This window comes from Macaca fascicularis, chromosome 1, assembly GCF_037993035.2.
Source record: "Macaca fascicularis isolate 582-1 chromosome 1, T2T-MFA8v1.1".
NCBI classification, from domain to species: Eukaryota; Metazoa; Chordata; class Mammalia; order Primates; family Cercopithecidae; genus Macaca; species Macaca fascicularis.
Genome location: NC_088375.1, coordinates 76,101,490 through 76,128,105, shown reverse-complemented (window position 1 = coordinate 76,128,105; position 26,616 = coordinate 76,101,490). Strand labels below are relative to the sequence as shown.

The following is a 26,616-nucleotide window of genomic DNA, read 5'->3' as shown; positions in this document are numbered from 1 at the left end:
AAAAGATAGTATCTAGTATTGATAAAGAAATAGTGTAAATATTATTTAAGATATGGAGGTAAATACCAGAAGAAAGAACTAAGAGTTGCCAAGGTGTAGAGAAGAATGGAAAAGGGCAGTGGCTATTTTATTTAATCATAAATTCACTTTTCACACTGTGCTCCTATTTCTTTGATAATAAAACTCTAATGCAGAAAAGATTCTAAGAAAAATGACTTGTTTGGCCAGGCACGGTGGCTAATGCCTGTAATCCCAGCACTTTGGGAGGACAAGGCAGGTGGATCACCTGAGGTCAGGAGTTCATGACCAGCCTGGTCAACATGGTGAAACCCTGTCTCTACTAAAAATACGAAAATTAGCTGGGCATGGTGATGCACACCTGTAATCTCAGCTACTCAGGAGGCTGAGACAAGAGAACCGCTTGAACCCAAGAGGTGGAGGTTGCAGTGAGCTGAGATCACTCCATTGCACTCCTGCCTGGGCGACAGACAGAGACTTTGTCTCAAAAGAAAAAAAAAAGAAGGAAAGAAAAAGAAAAATGACTTGTTTGGGCCCTATCACAGTTAAAAAACATTTGTCACAATGTCTGTTTCTTATACCTTGAAGAAACATGAAAGTTCTATAAAAATTATTTTTTTAAAAAGTGTTCTTTAAAATAAATTCCCAAGCCATGTGTACATTAGGAGAAACCAAAACCAAACACCAAAACCACTCCTAAAGTATGGTTAACTATAATGGGCTCAACCTATATAACCTATGTTATATTATTACAATTCTATCCATATTTAATATAAAATTCCTGCCTCTTTTGGTTATTGAACATAAGACTTTAACATAAAAACTGAGTAACACATTTAACTGGGAAAAAGAATTGAAATCATTAAAATGAAGGTGTTTCCAAACTGGTATCCTGATAGCTGACAGTGAATCTAGTTTATATGGGGGTGACCTCTAATTTTAGAGACTTCACAATATTAGGAATAGTGAATTTAAAAATCTGTGCTCTGAATATCATTACAGCCCAGGGAAGGGACAACAGTAAGATTTCTTTTGTTCCATTCTATGATGAGAGAAGGAACATCTATGAGGAAAGAGTACAATAGCTACGGTGCTAGGACAAGGTTAAATATAAGAAAAAAATGGCAAATATTGTTTTCTACTTACTTAATATCTTCCTTTATTTAGTTCGTTCATCAGTGACACAATTCTGAATAGCACTTTGGCACACCAAATCTACGCTCACTTTTGCCACCCCGCCTTCCCTTGAACTACATTTAAAGTTCACCTATTTCATATGATGATCTATGCTCTAAATAAATAGTACAAAGTTACTCTGAAATTCCCCCCACACAGGGGTAGCCACTTAATGTACATTTTGTTAAAACTGGTGTAACTAATGTTAACGTGTACTCGACATACTAATTTAGAATTTGCCTACTATCAAGTTAATCTTCCTTACTTATTTACTTGAAGTCATTTGTTCATTGACCATCTTAATTGTTAGATTTTAAAGGACACAAGGATAACACCTGGTAGAAACAGGTCCTTAGTAAATATGGTTGTTTGTTTGTTTGTTTGTTTGAGATGAAGTCTCGCTCTGTCGCCCAGGCTGGAGTGCAGTGGCACAATCTTGGCTCACTGCACCCTCTGCCTCCCAGGTTCAAGCGATTCTCCTGCCTCAGCCTCCTGAGTAGCTGGGATTACAGGTGGGCGCCACCATGCCCGGCTAATTTTTGTATTTTTAGTAGAGACGGGGTTTCACCATGTTGGCCAGCCTGGTCTCGAACTCCTGACTTCATGATCCGCCTACCTAGGCCTCCCAAAGTGCTGGGATTACATGCATGAGCCACCACATCCAGCCAATAAACATGTTTTATATCAACAACTGATCCAATCTCGAATAGTATGGTACTTTCATAGTCATTCAGATGCAAACTCAAGTAAAATTTTTTAAAAAGGAATCTGTTTTTCCATAAATATGCAATCAAAATGAAAACACATATTTTTAAAAGAAAAAGATATGTCAAGGTATTGGTGGCATGGGGCAGGGTGTTCTAGAAACAAATTACTTTTAAAGCAAAACCACTTTGGCTTAAGTCTCAAGCAATTTTTGACCTTGTCCCAGAGTTACAAATATTGTGATCACTGAAGTAGAAAAAAACAAAGTCAAGGGCAAGTGCAAATGCTAAGAAAAAAATACAATGCCAGTGGAAAGAATCTGTTGTGCATTTTCATAACTCATGAAAGAAGAATCCCAAAGCAAAAGTATGTGCTTCTATAAAATGGTATTTTGAAATCAATAGGAAAAAGAAAAAAAAATAAGTCCTTCATCTTCCCACTAGTTCTTTCCCATCCAATGCTGCTGAATCTTTCTAACTCTTACAGTAAAATGTTACTAGTGTGAATACAGCCTATTAAGGCTTTTGAACTAAAACGTATAAATCCCCAAACACAGTGTTCATGTAGTTACAAGTACTTCTGATAGACACTTTAAAATAGCAGCACTAGTGAGAACTATTATTATATAAATATACAATTTGAGCCCTTTGATTTTTAAGAGACAAGTAGATTCAAAAACTTTTGTCGAAATTAGGTAAAATATCAACTTAATCAAGAAACTTTAAAAAATGCTCCAACCCTAGGCTAGCATAAAATTCCTAAATGCTCTTCTCGCCCGGGTTTCAATTATTTTCCCAAAATACAAACAAAATTTATGACAGAAACTCTCATTTCCTGACTGATTAAAAGTCCTGACTGATTAAAAAACCTTTGGTTTTGGCAACAGAAATCAAGCCATCAAAATGCAACTACATATTTTGCTTTTTAAAACGACAACAATAGAAACCCACCCCTTGCAAAATTAAAGCACATTTCAAAACCTTTCACTTTCATTAAAAAGAAACTACTGCTTGGGCACGGTGGCTCACACCTGGAATCCCAGCACTTTGGGAGGCCGAGGCGGGTGGGTCACCTGAGGTCAGAAGTTCAAGACCAGCCTGGTCAACATGGTGAAACCCTGTCTCTACTAAAAACACAAAAATTAGCCGAAGGTGATGGTGCGCGCCTGTAATCCCGGCTACTTGGGAGGCTGAGGCAGGAGAATTGCTTGAACCTCGGAGGTGGAGGTTGCCGTGAGCCGAGATCATGCCACTGCACTCCAGCCTGGGCCAGGGAGCAAGACTCAGTCTCAAAAAAAAAAAAGAAAGAAAGAAACTACTGAGGTCCACAGGCCAAAAGGGCTGGAAAAGCAAAGTTCTCATGCCAAAGGTCATAGAAAGTATTTATGCTCTTAATCTCTCAGCCAAACATCACTAAAGATGCCTCAATGCAAGAATGACTTTCTACCATTATTTCCTAAAACTCTCTGATTCTTCATATTTTATAAGTTACACACCATCACAATTACTTCTATGGGTAAAGTCTGAAATTAAAGCTGTGGCTCACACAGGCTTCTCTTCTTCAAAATGCACAAAATGGCAGGATTTCAGACAGGAGAGAGGCAAGCCCTATCTCTAAAGGCTGTGGGCATGGAGAAATTTTAATAAAATCTGGGGGAACAAAAGAACCCTGTAATTCGGTAGTCTGCTTTTCCATCTCAAGACTCTAGCTTTAGAGCTGGAAGTCTTATACACCGAATCCTATATAAAAGTTTTACCTGTTTGGCTTTTGGTTTCTTTTTGCTTGAAGTAGTCTCATTTGTACTTCCATCCATTCCTCTCAAAACACTGATGAAATCTTTCTTGGAAACAGTTGATATCAACTTAGCACGCTTTCTCATAGAACTTCCAGCTTCCTTAACCTTTTCATCAACATTCTTTTGATGTTTCTGAACAGCATTAAATAATTGCACCACACCCCTATAGAATATAAAATGACCAGAACAATGTAGTTAAATAATTACACTAGAATACAAACTATGAGGATAGGAAAAATGTATTTTTACTGTCTAGAAAAGAGGCAAGCATTTAACAAGTACTCAAAGAGCTGGATAAGTGGTTAAATACATTTGATAAATACATCTGAAAAATCAATATATATTTCAATGAATGAATATAAATTTCTAAACAGATAACAAATGTGGATTGGTACATAATTTTGTGCTTCACTCCAGGAAAGATTTTTCTGGATCTCAATTTCATCTGTAAATTGGAAAAATAATACCTGAGTAGCTTAAAAAGTATTTAGCTACGTTATCTGTAACTCTTGTGTTATGAAACTATTTTAAAATCCTACTTTAAAAAAGACTTACTTTAAAAACTACATTCTGCATTTATTTGAGTTCATTCAAAGATAAATTCTGAAAATTAAGACCTGCAACATCCAATACAGGAGCCACAAGCCACATGTGGCTAGTGAGCACTTGAAATATGACTGGTCTGAATTGCCATGTGCTGTAAATGAAAACACACACCAGATTTCCAAGACTCAGTATGAAAAACAGAATCCTTAAATCTCATTAATAACTGCTTCATAGTGACTACATGATGAATATTTTGAATAGAGTTAAATAAAATATTATTGAAATTAATTTCACCTCTTTCATTTTACATTTTTCATTGTGGCTATAAGAACATTTTAAATTACATATTAAATTACAAATGAATGTAGCTCACATTCATTTCTCCTGGATAGCATTGATTTATACCGTTAAGATCCCTTCCAGCTCTAAAATTCTGCAATCTATGAATTTTCTTGCCCTAATAAGAGGCAATCTGCCTCTTCCAATAATTATTGGGCCTTGCACATCCCTGTATATGGTTGCTGGATTTTTCAAGAATGAATGCACCTGACTGCTCTTTATCCAGGCCATTTCTCAGGGTTGTGTTTGTAGGAAGTAACCTTGAGGAATGAGGTAACGTCTCCCCCCAGACAAAGAGCAGGCTTGTTACCTATCAGTGTAAAAGTGACAGATTCCCAAGCACAGTGTTCCAGCTCTTACAACACAACATACTGCACGTCCGGGCATCCATCTGGGACACCTGCACTCCCTCTATGGGACAAAGGAAACACTGAGAACGTGAAGCTCTGCTACTGCTTTTGCCATGAGTAATAAAGTCCTTTGTCTTTGACCCAAAGTGTCTTGTCTTCTACCAGCATCCAGGAAACTTAAACAGGCTAGCTTATGAGCTTATAAGAAGAGTAAAATTCCAGACCCTTCACAGTAGTGACAGGACCAGGGTGAGGCAAGGGAGGTGCCTAGGACATGAAATTTAGGAGGCACTCACTCTCATGTACTGAGCCTGTACTTTTCTAAGCTCTGTGTATGTACTAATCCATTTAATTATCAAAGAAACCCTATAGGCTAGGTATATTATCCTCTATTTCCAGATAAACTGAGAGAAAAAGAAATTAAGTAGCATGCCCAGGGACACATTGCTAGTAAGAGCCAGTACTAGGATTTGAACCTAGCAGTCTGGCTCTATCACTGATGCTCTTATTCACCACACCATGCTATCACACTGTGTAACACTGAGATGGATTAGAAAATGACCAAAATAATTTAGGTAACAAGAATTTAAAAGTAATTCTGCTAAATGTAACTGCTACATTCTTTAGTAGCAGCCCAAATGTTATCTCCTCTGTAATGCTTTCTCAAACTTTCCCAGACAATCTCCTGTTCTATGTTCCCAACACATAGACACAATTCTACTCTCAAAGAGACTGTAATTCCTACAGATGACCAGGCAAGGACCACCCAGCAGCCACCATATCCTATTTGTCTTTGGACACAGAGGGCATCGAGTAAATGTTTGGCGCCAATGATTAAATAAGCAGAGTAAAAAGACAGCTTGAAATAGCTGTAATGTGTAATGTATTATGCCATAAATATAATGCAAGATAAAAATCATCATCGAGTACCATAAATTTAGACAAGCATCATAAGAGAAATGCAGTAAGAGGTCTGATTACACAGTTCTCGTGACTATAAAAACAAGTTGATCTGAAATAGGTTCATACCAAATATACACTTAGCACATTATATTCTTGCCTCATGAGACCTGGAAAATCTTTGGTTGAATTCAGTGTTGAACAGGCAGGCTTAGGTATATATCACTTGGCTCTGAGAAAGGCTGAGCTTAAGAATCAAATGGGGTCAAAAATAGAATCACTATCAAAGCTTTAGTCTACTTATTTTTTAAAGGGCAAAAACACTGCCTTACCTCGTTGCAATTCTCTGAAGATTTCTCTCTGTCTCTTTGTCTTGGACAACATCTGGCTTTACTCTGCACATCATTTCCCACTCCAGCCTCTTATCACGCTGCGTTATAAATATTGTTATGTGAAAGAATATTAGATATTTCTGAAAGTGCAGCAAACATTGGTATGATACTCTGTGAAAGGGTGAAGGTAATAAATCATTCTGGCTTAGTTTGTCAGGGACTTTTAAAAAAACACAATTTTAGGGGTTCAGCTTCGAGAGCCTGTGGTTAGCACTCAGCGTGTCATGCGAGAGGCACAAAGTGAGTTTCTGTCAGGCCTTCTGACAGCAGGGGCCTGGAGAGCTGCCAGCATATTCAGCAAGGCAGTACAAGATAGGGTGTGAGGGAGCCACATGCCTGCTCTGCCATCACCAGATCATCAGAAGGAAGCATAAGGAAGATTCCAAACTATCCTCTTTGAAAATTAAAAGTTTATCTTTACTTTCAGAAAATGACTTCCTTGGTCATCAGAATTATTATTAAGAAAATGTATCAGCTTTTCAAAGAACAGCATCGTATCCAGATATTTATATAATGACTATTGTTCTATGCACAAAATCATTTAAATCCATTTCTCCTCTAGTAGCATATCTGACCAATACTCTTACCATATATGGTTAATCGGTTGTAAGCTATAGCAAACGGTACAGAAGCAGAAGGGGAGGTGGGAAATAAGAAAATCCCCTAGGTAACATAATTTAGTTTGAACTCATCTTTAAATAGTATCCTGGTCCCAGGAATCTGATTTGATAACATTGCTTGTTCATGTCTCCTTCTCAGGCCAACATTTAACCAAATATCAAATATAATGACATAATGAATTAATCACCAAGAAGCTGGCAAGCACCAAAACCAGTAATAAAGATAATGTTTTTATTAAAATTTTTTTATCTTGCCTTTACTCATCTATTTCTCATTTTGTATTAATGAAAGTGTCTAATCAGAGTAAAACCAAATTCTTGCACTCAATATAAAGATTAGCCTGATAGCTTTCTAAAGAAATAGATTCCTCTTCTAACGAGACAGTTCATTTTAGTGGTCATGAAATTCACTGTCAGATTATGAGAGGAATTTATTTTAAAAATCTTGCTTTTAAGTTTGAAACAGTCAATTCTTAATTATATTCAGTACTCAAAGGATAATATGTATGCTTAATTCTGAAACACTTTTAACTCTGAAATTTATTTTTGTATTTATGATTAGAAATAAGTAACTGATATATTGGAAAACCATAATAGTTAAATTAGGAAATAATAATTACATATACTCTTCTAAGAAATATACACAAAGAGCATTTGTAGCTGCCAAGTCTTGTTTCTGGTATCAATACATGCGCTTTCATGCATTATGGAAACAGTAACATCTCTAGCACTCAAAGTTTTGGCCTAAAGCAGAGTTACAGACTCATTCCTCTTGGCTTCAAAATGTTCTTACCCTCACTAGAACTCTGGGACCAGAGGAAATCAAATATTCTGATATTTTTGAAGCCTCTTCTAGCATTTGCCAAATAATAAACAAAGACTCAAAATTTTCAGTTGAAAAGCTATCCGTAAGATTTAAAGACAAAACTTATCTTAAATAAAGTACAATAAGAATATTGAATTAATAATAGAGTATGCCATGTTTCTAAGAGCAATACTTAAAAATTTCCACCTTTCACACAGAGCAACCTGTATTAAGAACAAAGAAACATACATCTTGAAACAAGATAAGGAGACGGTAAACATAAAAAGAAATACGTGTCAATTCAAACTTAACGTTTCTTTCATTTTTACCTATGAAGTGACTTTGGGAATTAGTACTTCTATGTTGCCAGTACATTTGTAGAAAGTTATTTTTCTTTAATTAAAAAAAAATGCTTATTTTAGTAACCAAGTATTTTAGACGGAGATCAAGTACAGGTGATACGAAAACCTTATCATGGATGTCTAGCTTTTATAATACACAACAAATTTATGTATAACTTTTGCCCTTTAATTAATAGATTATACCTAGTCTAATATCTGTCATCAGTAGTTCAACAAAAGCATAATGAATTCAAATTTATCCAACACTGATTTGTATCTAACACTGAAATAATCCATTTTCAGAACTACAACCAATCCTTGAGTTATGACATCTTCACAGATTCGTATTGTAAAATAAGTTTTGGCAAAAAAAAAAAAAGTAACTAACATGCTTCTTAGTTCACAACCTAATAAAGTCAGCATGCAGACAGCTAAAACAAATAAAATAGGCTCAGGAATCACCACCATGTGTATAATTACTTGATTTTAAAAAGATGTTTCCTCGGCATTTACATTTCTATTACTTTGCCTTTGCATAGATGATTAAAAAGTGAAAATGCTCAATGGAATAATTTAGACTAAATTCCTAAACATAACCTTAGTTATCCACCTTCACATAAAAAACAAGTTAAAAACTGGAAAGTTAATTGGACAAACACTGCAAGAAACAGTTTGATCAAGATTAGAGCTAGCCTAGACAATATAATCTACAAGACAACTGGTGAAACACACCTGTTTTATTTTCTCTAGTCTTTCTTGCTTTAACTTTTCTTTTTCCTTTTCCAGCTTCTTATTTTTGACCAGAATAGTAGGTTTACTTTCAGGAGTTTTCTTGTTGAGGACTTTAGCCATGGCATCTGCCCAGCCCGTATTAGTCCCAACACTTGATTCTCTGTCATTCTCATTTTCTTTGTCACAGGGTTCAGCATCACCTTCACTGTCAGCTTCTACAGCATCATCATCAGAATAAAAGTGGTCCTTTTCCGATCCACAGCTTCCTATAGAACCTAAGAGTAAAAGCAAATTAAACTTTAATATTCCTAGGCAGAGGCTGCCAAGGCCCCCGGAACCCTTCCTGGTGCCCTGCCTGTCCCCATTTTTGCAAGGGGGGTACTTTTCTGAGTCCCACAGCTACAGTAATGATGAAGAGCAATAGGACCGTCTTTCCCATTGCCATCAGCTCCCAGAGACCCAGCCCAGCCACATAGACAGGGGATATCACAGCGGCTTCCAAACCCAGGACCCAGGCAGCAGGAACAAATCCAACAGCCTCTGCTGTCAAAATGGTGACCGCTGACATGGAGCTGGTGATTACAATACTCGCAATTTGTGCATTATTTTGGCATAATACCTTTATTTTTTCAGTGCTGAAAATTCATGAAACAAAAAATGATGTAAAACATTAATACATTTCAAGTAAAAATTTATGACAAATTAGAAAGTAGGAAATAAAAACATGCCTATATAAAAATGAATCTCGAACATGAGTAAAACTAAAGTATCTTCAAAAAATTAACTGAACATTATATAACAAAGAAAAATAACATTTCACATTTTTTAAAAGCATGATCTTAAAACATAAAGTGCCAACAGTGTAAAAGAAAATGTTAAAAACAAGAAATCACTTGCAATTCTATCATGCTAACAGAGCTGCATATTTCTTAATAAAGAGAAAAATTAACGAAAACATTTAATTTGAAGCTTTTTCTGTATCTTATACACTGGGTCAATTTAAGAAATCTGAACACATTTGTGACTCTGGGCTTTAACATACAAATATAGTTGATATGTAAGAGTCTTATTATTGCCCATAACACTAAAAAAAAAAAGGTATCTAAATTAAAAGCTGGCAGTACTATTAACCAATTCAATAGAAGACTGAATTTTTTTATTCCAGGACCACAGAAGTTTTCCCCAAGAAGCATCTCCTAGGACCAGTGTACCCTGGAAAGTACAATGGAAAACAAAGTTTGGAGAATATAGTTAGCTGAAAGCTATATTATTTTAATATTATATATGTTTTACTCTTCAGAGTCAGTAGCATTACACAGAAACTAGTAACAAAATAAATAATTCTTAGAAAAGGTCCTTCCTGTAGTGAGTATTCAACTAAATGTAAGGAGGCAAGATGGCTTAAAAGTTTGGGTCAATAAAAAATATCTTGGTGATTAAAAGCAGAAAAATCGTGACAAACTCCTGGGAACATGTCAAAACTACAACACTGACATCTAGTGTTTGACATCCAGTGTTTTGTCCTGATGTATTCACACACAAATTGCCGCAGATTTCATGTTTTTCAATGGTACCGTTAAGGCAGCCAAAGCAAGCCAAAACACTTTCTGATGATGTAACCCACTCTCATTCTCCACTTCAAAACCATGGCTATTTTCTTTGGTGCATTTCCTTCCCAGCTTGACTACCACAACATGCATAATATGAACACACAATAAATCCATGAAAAGTTTATAGCACCATTTTATACAACCTGCATTCACCCCACCAATTAAAAAAAAAAAAATCCAGAAGAATTCCCTTAAGTCATGGTTTTTATTTTATTACTTTCTTAAAGAAGCTCTATCTCAGAAGTTTTTAATCAGGTATTCACTGACAATGAAAATGATGACATTTAATATAAACAAATTAAAAATGCAAAGTAATGAGGTCTCCCAGCATACCAAAAAAACAGGATTTACTTCTAGGATATCAAAGATTATCACTATGCAAATCAGAAAATAGAACTGGCTCAAAATATTATTATATCCTAATCAAATGAGGTTTTTAAAAAATTTTCCACGCACTGATCTATAACAGCAGAAGCAGATATATCCAGGTATCTAAGGGCATAGACGGAAATCAACAGACAAGTAAAAAATGCCTTTGAAGTCCTGTGTGTTGCCTTAAACATTAATTTTGCATTCTACTATAAAAATCTGGAAATTAAAGGACTACGAAGGATGCTTACTGAAGTAATGACTACAAGTTCTAATCATGGTAGTGTTCTCTATCAAAGCTGCTCAGTAGCCACTAGCCACAAGAGCCTATTGAGCACTTCAAATGTGGCTAGCACAACTGAAGAACTGAATTTTTATTTTCTTTAATTACCTTAAATTTAAATCACATGTGGCTAGAGGCCACCATAATGAACAAAGCAGGGCTAAACCACTGACGTACTGAAGTTGTCATAAGGCACTTCTTACCTCCTGCTGCCTTTTTCTCCAAACCTCCAGCTCCCTTTCAAACTTGCCATCTGTTCCCTGACCCCAGATATGAATGGTTAGCTGCAGGCAGGAAAGTGAGCCATTTTCCACAGCCTGGGATAAAGTTTTAAGAAGACTTACAGTCCCTCCACATTCACTGAGCACTCATGAGTGATGGGCAAGAAAGAACAAAGGAAAAAATCTAAATCTAGGTTTCTCTCCTTGAAGAACTCAGGAGTTTAGCAGGGTGGATAAATTACATAGCCAAATTGCAATAGAATTTGTAGGTGTTCTAAAAGAAAAACAATGAGGAAAGGGTGACCAGGGGTATCTGAGATGGCTTACAGAAAGTTTTACAAAGATGATAGATGATATTCAAGTTGTTTCTTAAATAGCAAAGCAATAATTTGAATGAAAAAAGAAAGGACGAAGCCAAGGAAGTAAGATTCCATAACCCAAGCCAGTTGATCAGATGGCAAGATCACTGAACCTAGAACCAAACACATTCTAGATTTGAGTCAGTGCTCTGTATGAAAATTAAAATTACTATTATAATCATATTATTATTGGCACTCCAGACAGAAGAAATCCGCATGTTCAAAGAGATGGGAATGTGAAAGATGATGAAATATTTACAAAATGACACGAAGTTAAGACTGGCTGAAACAAAGATTTGAGAATTGGATGGTAAAAAAATTGGGCATAAAGAAAGTAAGATTGGGATTTCATAAAAATGTGATTTATGATCCAAGAAATGCAATACACATCAATCCCAAGATTAAAACCAAGTAGTTTAAAAGTTCATACTCCAGGTGTGTGCTTCCAATAGAAGGCCAAATAGCTGGAATTTTTTCTCTCTTAGCACTTATCTTCAGTCCCTACTTTTAAAAACATTCTCTATTACAGTTTTTCTTTTAAAATGTAAATACCACCTGAAAGTGGTAGGCCTATTGGTTAACCTTTCACACTTTTAAAACTTGCCCTAAGTCAAACAGAACTCCTGGTAAAAACATGATTGAGGACAGTTAGTAGGGGACAATGAAGTAAGGCCACCAGGATTCAATTTCAACTCCAGACACAAATCTAAGTGGCTTTTCTGACATTAAGTCTTCTGCCTGAGTTTCCTCATCTGTAAAAATAGGAATAAAATGGTACTTCATTGGGTTTTCATAATTAAAATATATAAAGTTCTTTGAGTGCCTACCCCTTAGTAAGCACCCCTTAAATGCTGATTATACACCACACGCACATGCAGAAATACACTCACAGGCACACACAATGGGAATTTTTATGTGGCTGTGGTAGACAAGGAAAAAGAAACAAGGAAGGAATGCCTCTGGTATTGGGAATCTGGAATTCATGTGAGGTGTTAAATGAGAAGCTTTAGATGACTAGAGAGTTATAGCATAGGGGTTAAGAGCTCAGATTACCGAATTAGACTTGGGGTGCGATGTTCTGATTCCAGTACTTTCTAATAGCATAGTTTTGGGCAAGTTACCTAACCCTTCTGTGTCTCAGTTTCTTTATCAGTAAAATAGCGATAAACACAGTAACTACTTCACTGGGCTGCTATGATGATTAAATAAGATAACACATGAAAAGCACTTAGTACAGACCTGGCACAATAGTAGGCACTAAATAAATGATAATCAGCAATCAGAGGACAGAAAGAGAAGAGAGGATCTCAAAAGCTTAAAAATGGATGTCAAGAAAAGAGGGAAAATAAATGTGACTTCAGTTATAAAAGTGCTGCCTAAGTCTTGTTATAGTTTATAACTCATATGCCAGGGAATCATGCAAGCCACCTTTCACTTATTTCATGAGTGGCCAATGTCTCTGTGCTACAACCTTTTCAAAGTACTATAAAATAATGATAATACTAACTAGCTAACACATAGTTAGAGCTAGGCACTATTTATAAAGCACTATTTATGTATTATCATTTCACAACACTTCTTTTCTTTTTTTGAGACAAGGTCTCACTTTGGAGCCCAGACTGGAGTACAGTGGCACAATCTTAGCTCACTGCAGCCTATCTCCCAGGCTCACGCAATCCTCTCCTTTCAGCCTCCCAAGTAGCTGGGACTATGGGCACACACCACCACGCTCAGCTAATTTTTTGTAGAGATGAAGTCTCACTATATTGCCCAGGCTGGTCTTAAACTCCTGGGCTCAAATGATCATCCCACCTCAGCCTTCCAAAATGCTGGGATTCAGGAGTAAGCCACCACATCCAGCTCATTTCACAACATTTCTATGAGTTGCTTTTATTATTGTATTTACACAGGTGATGATTCTGAAGCTTAGAAAAGTTAAAAACATGCCCAAAGTCAAAAAGGCAAAGCTAACGGGGCTGTCAACTTGTGAGACACTACAAAGTTTTGTATCAGAGATTCAATTTGGACTAATGTGTACTGAACTAATGCAGCTACTCATTAAATATTTTAAAACATAGTTTAATAAAGTTTGAATTTAAAAAATTTCTATCTAAGCTTCAGGAAAGGTGAACAGTCTACTCTCTGTCCTCATTCTGATTTTACCTAAGTATACATATCCCCCTACTTATACAAGGCTCTATAAAACTACTGCTCCCCATTCAGCTGTAAATCATCTGTTCTGCTCATGCCACATGGTCCTTCCTGCCAATTACTAAATTTGGAATATTCAAAATTGATGCTTTAAAACTGAAAAAAAAAAAAAAAAAAAAAAAAAAAGCTACCTTTGAAAAAAATGAAGTCACCCCAGGTTTCCATAAAAATAACTAAAAATAAAATGATAGTGCTACCATGGGAAACACTGTCAGATGTGATTACATGTGCTGTTGGGCAAGCCAAAACAGATAGACTCTGGAAGTAGTCTGTTTCCTGAGCCTGTCTTACAAATTGCTAAACCACTCAAGTAGGACTATGATATACTTCATTTCTTAGGCATGTTCCTTTGCTATTTTAAGTAACTTAAATGATAAAGGAGGCTATAAGCTATAGTTTGATGAAAAGCACATTTATCTGCTAGGTTATTATATCTTAAATACAGCATTGTAGTTTATCAAAAATGAAGGGATATCTCCTAGGACCTTCTAACCTGAATTGTTATCAAGTCTTGTGTTATAAGTAGATGGCCGTTTTTCACATACGTAACCAGAACAATTCAGGTTTTTTAGCTGCCTGGAAAACCTGAAATGATCCTCCTTATTATTTTATGGCCATATGGGCACATTCTATGAGGGAGGAGTCAATCATATCATGGCCCGAGTAACAATCAAGGCTTCTTTCTTTTAACCTGGGTTGATTTACAGGCAACAGAAGCTTCTGCCGCACCCTGTCCCAAGACTACAAGCTTAAGAACCTAGTAAGAGTTGCATCTGAACTTCCATAAATCTGAGTAGCTCAAGGATAACTCAGAGATAGAGGCTATCATCTTACCCTTTATCATACTTGGTATCATCAACCACTGTTCTCATTTTTTCATCTGAGGTGACTTACTGACTAGGGACGCTGTTTTTCTGTTTTGGGGGGTTGTTTTTTTAAAGACTACAAGCTTAAGACCCAAGTATATATTGTATCTAAACTTCCAACAAGTTATCAGGTCAATAAATCTGAGTAGTTCATGAATAACTCAGGTAGGGGCATCACCCTCCCCTCTATAACAACACTTGTCATTTATATATTACTTAAAATGCAAACTGTAGCACTTTACCTTCTGTGATACTGTGAAATATATATTTGGTCAACTCCTAAAATCCTTGGAATCTCCAAAGGAGTGTCTTTTTGTATGCTAATAATTGAGGGCTGGTAGTCCCAAAGCAGATTCAGGATCAGAGTTGGTCACCAGATGCACCAAGACAGGATTAGAGGTTTGGGACTTTCAGCTCCATTCCCCAACCTCTGGGAAGGGAGGGAAGCTGAAAGTTAAATGGATCACCTCAATGATTTAATCAACCATGCTTATGTAATGAGGTCTCCATAAAACGTTCAAGAAAACAGGGTTCAGAGAGCTTCTGGATAGCTGAAGTCCTGGAGGTTCCTGCAGGGCGGCACACCCAGGGAGGGCATGGAAGCTCCACACTCCTTCACCCTATACTTCACCCTATGCATCTGTTCATCTGTATCCTTTGTAATATGCTTTACAATAAACCCATAAACTTAAGTGTTTCCCTGAGTTCTGTGAGTTGCTCTAGAAAATTAATCAAACCCACCGGGAAGACTGTGGGAACCTCAATTTTAAGTCAGTTGGTCAGAAGTTCCAGAGGTCTGGATTTAGGACTGGTATCTGAAGGGTTTGGGCAGTCTTATGAAGTTGAGCCCTCAGTCTGTGGGGTCTGACACTACCTCCAGGTAGATAATATTGAGATGAATTGGAGAGCAAACAACTGGTATCCACTGCAGAACTGATTATTTGCTTAGGGTGTGGGAAGGAATCCATACACATTTAATCACAGAAGTCTTCTGTGATGATTGTTGCTGCTGAGTGGTTGAGTGAGGAAACAGAGAAAAGCACACTGAGTGGTGTTTTTTCCACATTCACCTGCTGTATATCCCTAATTCATGATCCCCTTCAATTTTACTATGATCAAATTTCAAATTGTACTGACAGTACTGCAATTCAACAAAAATTCAATCTGAGTCATTTTGCTATTATTCAAGTTGATACATATAAATGCTAATTTTACCTCCACGACAATCTCGTATATGAGAAGAGTATTAAAAAAATCATGTTAACACAAATTTCCAATTTATCCAGTGAATAAATGGGTATCAAGTACTACACCATGAATCAGGCTCTATGCCAAATTGAGATACAGCTGTCATCACAGTGACAAGGTCTCTGTCCCCACAGAACTTAGGAAATTTCTGCAGTCTAACAATACTTGAGTTTTGAGTTTTGTTCTAACGAAAGCACACTATTCTATCTTTCTTATATAATATGTCAAAAGAAATTAAAGCCAGAAAAATAAAATTCAAACAACATATGGGTTATATCTGTGTGTTTTCCATGAAACTCAAGTAGCATCTTACTAAAGGAAGTTTTTCAACTGTCAATATAGGGCGCATCCCTATTTTTATAATCCAGGTAAAATTCAAAGATAAGTGTCTGATTCAGTTTCCTGATAAAACAAGCCAGTACTCTTTAGATATATCTATAATTTACACACTGATTCCTCATACGTCTGAAGCCTCTGCCTTTATAGTTTCTCAGTACTATCATCTAAAAGTTTTTGATAACATACTAGTTTAACCAAGACCACATGTATACAACTACCCGACTAGAAAATCCATCTCCATGGGTCACCTTTACAGAAACATTTAATTTCATGACAGGAAAAAAGAAATTTCTTATATTAAATAACAAATTCTGAGTTAAACCAAAGAAGAAATGTCCCATCTTTAACCAAAAGACCTATATTACTAAATTTATTAAATAAAGGACTCTTTAACCAGGCGTGGTGGTGTGCACCTATGGTCCCAGTTATTGGAAGGCTGAGGCAGGAGGATTGCTTGAGCATGGGAATTGGAGGTTATAGCGAGCTATGATCATGCCACACTGCACACCAGCGTGAGCAACATACCAAGACCATGTCTCTAAAAAATACTAAGAAAAAAATCGTTTTAAAATAATAAGTAAAATATATGACCCTTTATTATTTATCTGTATTGCAGAGATAGGATAAGTTGTAAAAGACAAAGTGGAAGAGACATTTAAGTTGAAACCTAAAGGATAGAGAAAAGCTGGTTAAGAGAAAGTAAAGAACAAAAAGAGTATGCCAGTAGAGTGCCATAAGCACGACTAGAAAGAGAGAGAGCAGACTGTATTCCAGAAAGCAGTTCAGAATGCTATGACCCTAGTCATCTAGGGAATGACAAGATGTGAGCCTGAGAGGCAAGCAGTGGTCAGATCACATAGGTTGGGTACGCAGACTGTGTTGCCAGTTCACAAGGAGATTCAGTCAGCCAATCGCTGTTATTTGTGGATTCCGTATTGGAGAATTCACCAACTCAGTAAAATGTATTTGTAACCCCAAATCAATACTCATGGCACTTTTGCAGTCATTCACAGACATGTTTAGAGCAGCGAAGGGTTGGAGTCTCCCTACATGCACACTCCTAGCTGAGGCTGAAGAAGGAGACAGTCTGCCTTGTTTCAACTTTCTCATTGTAAACTGGTGTTCTTCCTATAGACTATTTAGTGCCACATATTTCCATTTCTGTTCTTTTTCTTGGCTACAGCAATGTTTAAAATGGCCCCCAAGCATAATGCTGAAGGGTTGTGCAGTGTCCCTAAGCACAAGGATGCAATGTGCCTTTCAGAGAAAATATGTGTTGAATAAGCTTTGTTCAGGCACGTTATTGGCCATGAGTTCAAATGTTAATGAATCAACAAAGTACATTAAATATAACTATTATTATCCACTTCCTCTAACAGTATAGTATGCCCAAAATGTATGGTGCTATGAGTTTACATTAAAGTTCGTTGTTTGAAAAGCTGAAGGCTGGATGCAGTGGCTCATGCCTGTAATTCCAACACTTTGGGAGGTCAAGGCAGGAGGATCACTTGAGCCCAGGAGTTTGAGAACAGCCTGGGCAACATAGTGAGACCCATCTCTACAAAAAATAAAAAATTAGGTGGGCCTGATGGCACACACTTGTAGTCCTAGCTACTTGGGAGGCTGAAGTGGGAGGATTGCTTGAGCCTGGGAGGTCAAGACTGCAGTGAGTCCTGATTATGCCACTGCACTCCAGCCTAGGCAACAGACCCAGACTTTGTCTTAAAAAAAAAAAGGGGAGGGGGCGCCAGGCACGGTGGCTCACGCCTGTAATCCCAGTACTTCGGGAGGCCAAGGTGGGTGGATCATGAGGTCAAGAGATGGAGAGTATCCTGGCCAACATGTTGAAACCCAGTCTCTACTAAAAATACAAAAATTAGCTGGGCATGGTGGTGTGTGCCTGTAGTCCCAGCTACTCAGAAGGCTGAGGCAGGAGAATCTCTTGAACCTGGGAGGCGGAGGTTGCAGTGAACCGAGATCGCACCACTGCACTCCAGCCTAGCGAAAGAGTGAGACTCCGTCTTGGGGAAGAAAAAAAAAGGAAAATTCAATGATTTCTCTTTTTTTTTTTTCCTTTTTCTTTAATCTCAGAGTTTTGTTTTTAAAATTTATTTATTGATTTTTGAGACAAAGTCTCACTCTGTCAGCACCTTGGCCCACTGGAACCTCTGCCTCCCAGGTTCATGTGATTCTCATGCCTTAGCCTCACAAGTAGGTGGTACTACAGGCATGCACCACCATATTGGGCTAATTTTTTGTATATATTTTTTTTTGGTAGAGATGGGGTTTTGCCATATTAGCCAGGCTGGTCTCAAATTCCTGACTTTAAGTGATCTGACCACCTTGGCCTCCCAAAGTGCTGAGATTACAGGTGTGAGCCACCATGCCTAGTCTAAAGTTTTTATTTTTTGAGACAGGGTCATGCTGTGTCACCCAGGCTGGACTACAGTGGCACAGTCACAGTTCACTGCAGTCTTGAACTCCCAGGCTCAAGCAACCCTCCCACCTCAGCCTCTCATGTAGCTGAGACCACAGGCACATACCACCCACATCCAGCTAGTTTTTTCCATTTTTTTGTAGCGACGGGGTCTCACTATGTTGCCTAGGCTGGTCTCAGACTCCTGGGCCCAAGCAGTCCTCCCACTTCAGCCTCCAAAGTGCTGAGATTACAGATGTGTGCCCCGATGTGTGGCCAAGGAAAATCAAATGGTTTCTTTCTGAAAAACATTCCAAGTGGAACTCTTCTTTGTCTTTAAACAAAAACACACATAAGGCTGGGTACGGTGGCTCATACCTGTATTCCCAGCACTTTGGGAGACCAAGGCAGGCAAATCAATTGAGCTCATGAGTTCAAGATCAGCTTGGGCAACATGGCAAAACCCCATCTCTTCCAAAAATACAAAAATTAGACAGGTGTGGGTAGTGCACGCCTATAATCCCAGCTAATCTGGAGGCTGCGGTGGGAGGATGGCTTGGGCCTAAGAGGCAGAGGTTGCAGTGAGCCAAGATTGCACCACTGCACTCCAGCAGCCTGGGTAATAGAGCCAGATCTTGTTTCAAAAAAAAAAAAAAAAAAAAAAAAAAAAAAAAAAAACCCCACATAAGACAAGGTTATGTATTGACAAAATGACAAAAATGTTCTCACCAGAGACTCACAGGAGCCTACAACTGTATTTCCCCTAAAAGCAATGGTTCACTAATTCAGGGATTCAGGATTTCCTGCAACTTTACTGAACATTATTGTAACTAGAATCAACTGTGAATTCATAAATTGAGAGTAAGCATTTATAAACTGTTATAGTAATTTGATATTACCATGATGTCCAACAATGTGGTCATGTTTCCAGTTATTCTTTTTCATTGATTTTTTTTTTAAACACCTATCTATGACAGATTGGAGATTAAAAAACAAAAACCAGAATGGTCCTTCAACACTGATGGTTTAAGAAGCAATGCCTAGAAGATTGAAGGGAGTAGGGCTGCAATGACAGGCCCAACAAATAGGTCCCCTATGAACTAGTGTAAACAAAAGAGATGCAGGCAAGGCCAGGCACAGTGGCTCACGCCTGTAATCCCAGCCCTTTGGGAGGCCGAGGTGGGTGGATCACCTGAGGTCGGGAGTTCAAGACCAGCCTGACCAACATGGAGAAACTCTATCTCTACTAAAAATACAAAATTAGCTGAGTGTGGTGGTGCATGCCTGTAATCCTAGCTACTCTGGAGGGTGAGGCAGGAGAATCACTTGAACCCGGGAGGTGGAGGTTGGGGTGAGCTGAGATCGCACCATTGCACTCCAGCCTGGGCGACAAGAGCGAAACTCCATCTCAAAAAAAAAAAAAAAAAAAAGAGAGAGAGAGACAGAGATGCGGGCAAGAACTAAAGTAATGGCAACAGAATAAATGGATTAATTAAACCAAATAGATATGGAAGCAACAGGAAGAGTAAAGGATGACACTTGTGTTTCCAGCTTGGATGGGAGTAGATGGCAGTGTCTTTCTTAGAGACAGAAGCAGCTTTGACAAAGAAAATGTGTCTATGGCACAACCAAGCAGACACAATCAATTGTTATCGACATCATTATCACTGATCTTGAATTTTACCAAAAATATATGATCTAATGGTTAGACTATGGAGTAAAATGAGTGGAATAACAGATAACATCCTGCACCTATGGAGGTAACAGTTTCCTACTAGGAAGCAATATGATATACTGGAAGCACTATTTCCAAGCTTCTTTTCTTATCTGTAAAATAGAAATGCCATCAGCTACCTTACAGGGTTACTAGAGTAATTCAAACCTCTTTTCTTGGGAGAGTTCCAGCTTACAAATACCACGTTACCAAAGGTGGGAAAACTTATTTGGCAAAAAGAGATGGGACTAGCAGTTTTTTTAGGTCAGAAGAGACATCATCGTCATCGCTAATATTTATGGGTGGGTACCATGTGCCAAATATTAAATGCTTAACATATATAAACTCATTTAATCATTATAACAATTCTAAAGTAGACATTATGATTATCCTCATTTTGTAGATGAGGAAATTGAGGCAGATAATAGTAAATAACTAGCACAAAGTCACTCTGAAAGGTAGTACCAACACAGGTGCCTCTGATACAATTGAGTGAACATGGGAATTTGTTTCCAGAAATAACATACGGACTTTAGGAGAAAGGAAGGAAGGGAAGAATACTCTGGTCATAAACATTGGAAGTGCAATAGAAATCTGAACACGAAAATATCCCTTGGTGATGAAATCTTCTTGAGTGGGAGGGAGAAAAGTTTGTCTCCATACCAAAGTCTCCTTGTTCCCAATCTTTTCTTTCTTTAGATTCATACTCCCTGCCCTTTCACTTTCCAAATAGTTTTTTTTAATTATCTATGTCCTCCTGGTTCCTCAAACGTATTAAGGTAGTGGTCAAGAACATAAGCTGTACAGTCAAACTTCAATAACTGTTGTATCATTTATCAACTTGCTTATTTGCTTATGTACAGAAGTGAGCAAGTTATAAACCTCTGTGCCTCAGGTTTTTAAATGTAACATGAGGATAATAGCAGCATCTCATAGAGTTGTCAGAATTCTCTGAGCTGATATATATAAGGAACTCAGAACAGAACCAGGCACACAGGAAAGCTCCAAAAGTATAACTATTCTTATTATCCAATTCCTCTAACAGTGTAGTATGCCCAAAACTTACGGTGCTACAAGCTTACATGAAAGTTGCCTGTTTGGAAAATTGAATACTCTCTTGCTGAAAAATATTTCAAGTGAGGCCCTCTCTGTCTTCACTGTCCTGTCCCAGTGCAGATCCTAACATGGAGTTTTGCCATTGCCTACAAACTGTCCTGGCACTCTTTGGCAGTTACCACACATCTGGCAGTAATATTTATAAATGTCTGTCACCATCTTGCTTAAAAATTCTCAGTAGCTCCCTGCTGCCTACAGATACACAAGGCCCTTTATAATCTACTTTTAACCATTGTTTCCAGTTTTACTTCTAGTCACTTCTCTGAACAGCTAGAGCCATAATAGAATGTTACTTTGTCTGAAAGAGGCCATGAATTTTAAGAGACCACATGCCACTGTATATGCTTTTATGTCTGAGAAAACTGCCCTCTATACTCCCAGGCCAGGAAAACTATTCATCCTTCTAAGGCCTAGATAGAATGCCACCTTATACATTTATTCAACAAAACAATTTACCAAATACTAAAATATGCAAAGAAGACCCTGTGAAAATAAACAAGACATACTTTGGACATTTGGGGAACTTATCTCTATAATGAGAGAGATATGTTAAAATATAATGATAGCATAGTATATTATCAGTAATACATGTAAGATACAAGTAAGCAACACTTAGGCTGGGTTCCAGAGGATATGGATTCCTCCGTCTCCATCCTTACCTTTCCAAAATTGAACCATGATCTTGAAAACTATCTTTTAATTATACCTAATACACTATATTACAGTCCTGTGTTTAATGTCTTTCCTAAAACTGAAATTTTAATGTAGAAATGTATTCATCCTTTGTATTCTCAACACCTAGAGGGTGATTGGAACCTAAGGGAACACAACAATTGTCCAATAAATTGAATTGGATAAATTAGGTTTCCATATTAGCCAAAAACCTTCTTAACCCATAACATAGCTGATCTATAATAGCAAAAGAACCTTAAAACCTAATCAGCATTTATAATAATATGCTGAAAAGACAGAACAGTTCCAACTTGGAATTATCCAGTACTTGAACAGAAAAATCCAATTTGGCCAGGTGTGCTGGCTCACACCTGTAATCTCAGCACTTTGGGAGGCCAAGATGGGTGGATCACTTGAATCCAGGAGTTCAAGACCAGCCTGGGCAACCTGGCAAAACTCCATCTCTACAAAAAAATTAGCCAGGTACAGTGGTATGCACCTGTAGTCCTATCTACCTGGGGGAGCTGAAGCAAGAGGATCGCTTTGGAGGGTGGTGGGAGAGAAGGTCAAGGTTGCAGTGAGCCTGGGTCACAAAGCAAGACCCTATCACAAAAAGAAAAAGAAAAATCCAATTTGTAAGCAGTACTGACATTTTTTTCCAAATATAGTACTCTTCCCTTCTTGAACAAAACTGTTTGAACCAGTCTAATGAGTTCAAAAAATATCAGAACCAGAAGTTCTAATTTCGGCTCAACAAATAGTTTGTTTTCCTTAACAGTGTGGCAGGAGATGAAAACTCTAATTACCTAGGAATTGCAGTAGCATATGACACTTTCTTCTTGGTCCTGGAAGTCCAGTTTAATTCATTAATTTACTTAAATACCTGTGAAGGACCCACAAGGCAATAGGAACTGGGGATACAGTAGTCTTTACTTTTATGGAACTTATATTCCAATTGGGAAAGATACGCAGCAAATACATACATCAAATGGTTTGGGCAGGGTTGAGAAAAAATAAAGCAGGGCAGTAAGTCAAAAAGTGAAGAAAGGAAGACAGGAAGAAGAGTAGTGGTGGTACGTTAGATAGGGTAGTCAGGGACAAGTCTCTCTGGTAAGGCACTGGATCAGAGGCTGGTGAACGAGAGACATGCCAAGCATTTGAAACCTATTTTAGGCAGTAGAGCCAACCAGTGAAGAAACCAGGGTGTGGGAGCATGTTTAAGGTGTTAAACAAACACAAGCATACCGGTATGGCAAGATTACAATTAGTGGTTTGTGAGGGGCAGATTGGTCTATGACAGACAACCTGGCCCAAATCATACAGCCTAAGGATCTTGGATATTATATACTGAGATGGGAAGCCACTGGATCATCTCAAGCAGACAGCGGATGTAATTAGAAATACGTTATAAAAGAATAGCTCTGTCTGTTTTTTGGGTATCAGCTAGTACAAAGGAGCAGTAACTGGGCAGTAGGAAGTCAGGGATTATCTGCAATTCCTTGTCACCTAAAAAGTTGGTGCCAAGAATGATGGTAAAGAGGAGCAACAGACACAGCATGGTTGAAAACCTCAAAACACATCGTTCCTTCCTTTCATTATCAAGCGTCTCTGAGAGACATAGTTATTAAATGCTACCAGTTTTTAGTCGACCTTAACCACCAACCTCTTCTTTCTTTCATTCACTATTATTTAGTCTCTAAAACATGCACACATCTACCGCCCAAGAAAAGTCAAGTACACCCCCTTCTCCCTCTTACCTGTTTTAACCTTTTGCTTCTTACACCCTATGAGACCCATTCTTCTCCTGTTTTCAAGTACCCTCTTCCTTTCACCCTTTGCTACTGTAAGTTTCTCGGTAGCTGCAGGTGTTACACCCATTTTATTATAATTAATAATGGTGACCCTGAAAATACCTAGTAAAAGAATGTGGAAACTCAAAATTACAGTTGACAGCGTTCCTTCTCTGAACACGACTTCCCCAAGCCTCCTCACTAAGCCAAAGTCGCCCCTCTGAAGTGGTGCCAAGATAAAACCCAGGTGGCTAGCAGCAAATGCAGTCGCAAGCGCTGCTTGACACGAACTCAGCCCGGCCTTTCCTCCTAGACACCAAAGCTCAGCCCTACCACATTACCTTCGCTATCAGAAGTGTCTGTGACCTCGTCTTCCAGCACTGACGCTACGGCTCCGGTTACCATTTTCATCTTCTTCTTTGGGGTCTTTTTCAGATTTTCTTCCTCACTCACACGTGAGTCCGCAGCGGCAGCTGCCATTTTTCCGCGCCGGAAGCGTCACCTGACAGTTGCGTCCGGTGGCAACCAGAGGAACTTCTGCATTCAGTGCCGGTGACACAAGGTTCCGGGGCGGGGTCGTCTGGCCCGGAGTTCCGGGGGCGGAGCCTCAGAATGTGACAGAGAGAGCTCTGAATAGCCCGGTGTGTTTACGCGTAGTCGGTTCCAGGACGAAAATCAGTGGCTGAATGACCTCAGCCGACTCCTCCGCCAGCCTGGCGCGGTCCACTTTGATTTCCTCGCCTCGGCCGCTTCCCTTGTCTGCTGCCTTAATGTTGGTTTAGTGTCCTCCTCAGGTGTCTCTTACGGGCCCCCTGAACGCAGCAGCAGCTAGGACGCGGGACAGATCTACTGGGGGTTGATAATTAGAATACGATCATATCCCCCCACCGAAGATAACCCGCTAGACCTTTCTTGCAAACCAAATAGACTCACTTTCTTTCCCTGGGGCGGGTGTTATGGAATCCAGCCGCACTGCATATTCCAGTAGATGTTTGTGTAGGAAATAAATATATGTTCACATCCTAAAAACTCAATACAACATTTTAAAACTTGGTTTTGAATTTTTTTGTTTTCTAAGAGGGAGAGGGTCTCGCCGGGCGCGGTGGCTCACACCTGTAATCCCAGCACTTTGGGAGGCTGAGATAAGCGGATCGCTCCAGTCCAGGAGTCTGAGACCCGCCTGGCCAACATGGTGAAACCCAATCTCTACTAAAAATACAAAAATTAGCCAGACGCAGTGGCGAGTGCCTGTAGTCCCAGTTACTGGAGTAAACCTTTAAAAAGTGCAATTATTGACCGGGTGTGGTGACTCATGCCTGTAATTACAGCACTTTGGGAGGCCGAGGCGGGAGGATCACTTGAGGCTAGGAGTTAAGAGACCAGACTGGACAACATGGTGAAACCCCGTCTCTACTAAATATACAAAAATTCGCCTGGCATGGTGGTGCGCATCTGTAGTCCCAGCTACTCAGCTACTCAGGAGGCTGAGGTGAGAATCACTTGAACCCAGAGGCGCGGGCAGGGGTGCGGGGAGGGGCAAAGGTTGCAGTGAGCCGAGATGGCAAGTGTGCTGGCTCCAGCCTGTAATCCTGGCTTCTCCAAGTCTGAAGATCACTTGAGTCCAGGAGTTCGAGGCTGCAGTGAGCCATGATTGCACTACTGCATTCCAGCCTGGGTGACAGAGACCCTGACTCTTGAAAAAATAAAAAGGGGTGCACTTTAGAGGTGCCCTTTAGGATGCTGCTGATGCCCAGAAGCACTCACCATCCTGCTCAGTGTGATCCTTTCATTGCCACTGTGTCCTGGTCTGGAACCTATTTTTTGCTGTCTTTCATAGCTAACGCTTGCTTTTGCCTAGGGCTAAATGTAAATTGGAACAAGGAGTTTCAAATAAAGTTGGGAATGCATTGGAGAAAGTTGTAGAGAAGGAAGCAAAGTGAAAAAAAAAAAAATGGTTGCAGTGGTTCAATGGAAAACATGTTCCTGCATATTAAACACAAAGTTCCTGCATTAATGCTAGTGTTATTTAGTGATCAAGAAGTGATGTTTTGTGCATTTAACATGTTAATGTGAGTTTATGTATATATAGAAATTTTTGTGTGTTTAGCTGCAGTTTAAGAAACTGCAGGGAGGGGAGGAATGGCAGATTTGTTACACATTCACATTTTTCTTCCTTTAAAATAATATAAAATAGGATCCAGGTTTTTATCCAGAAGTCTGATTTTCAGAAATTTATTACTGCTGTTAAGTTGGAGATACCTATGTTAGCTTATTTAGTCTTCACAATAAACTAATGAGTTAAGTACTATTATTTTTTCCATTTTATAGATGAGGAAACAGAGGCACAGAGTAAATAACTGCTGACTGTCACACAACCAGTACATGGCAGAATCACATTCAGACCCAAGCACTCCACTGCAGAGTCTGCTCAACCACTGAGTTGCACTGCCTATTCAGAGGGTTGTGCTTTAGCACTCAGCATACAGTCAGAATAGGCAACAAAAATTTCCTTTTTTCTTTCTGTTTTTTCTTTTTTAAAATTTTACTTTACATTCCGGGATACAAGTCCAGAACGTGTAGGTTTGTTACATAGGTATACATGTGCCATGGTTGTTTGCAGCACCTTTCAACCCATCATCTAGGTTTTAAGCACTGCATGCATTAGCTATTTGTCCTAATGCTC

The 26,616-nt window shown here is 38.6% G+C and overlaps 1 protein-coding gene across 2 annotated transcripts in view; it reads right to left on the bottom strand.

Moving 5' to 3' along the window:
- Positions 1-24,440, bottom strand: part of RRP15 (ribosomal RNA processing 15 homolog) — a 50,775-nt gene extending 26,335 nt beyond the window's left edge. For both annotated transcript variants that reach the window (XM_045397241.3, XM_005540871.4), the window contains exons 1-4: positions 24,275-24,440; positions 8,720-8,994; positions 6,162-6,259; positions 3,656-3,857 (exon numbers count right to left, since the gene is read on the bottom strand). In XM_045397241.3, coding sequence (XP_045253176.2) covers positions 3,656-3,857; positions 6,162-6,259; positions 8,720-8,994; positions 24,275-24,413 — 714 coding nt within the window. In that variant the 5' untranslated portion in view covers positions 24,414-24,440. The remainder of the gene's footprint in view (positions 1-3,655; positions 3,858-6,161; positions 6,260-8,719; positions 8,995-24,274) is intronic.
- Positions 24,441-26,616: the final 2,176 nt, after the last annotated feature.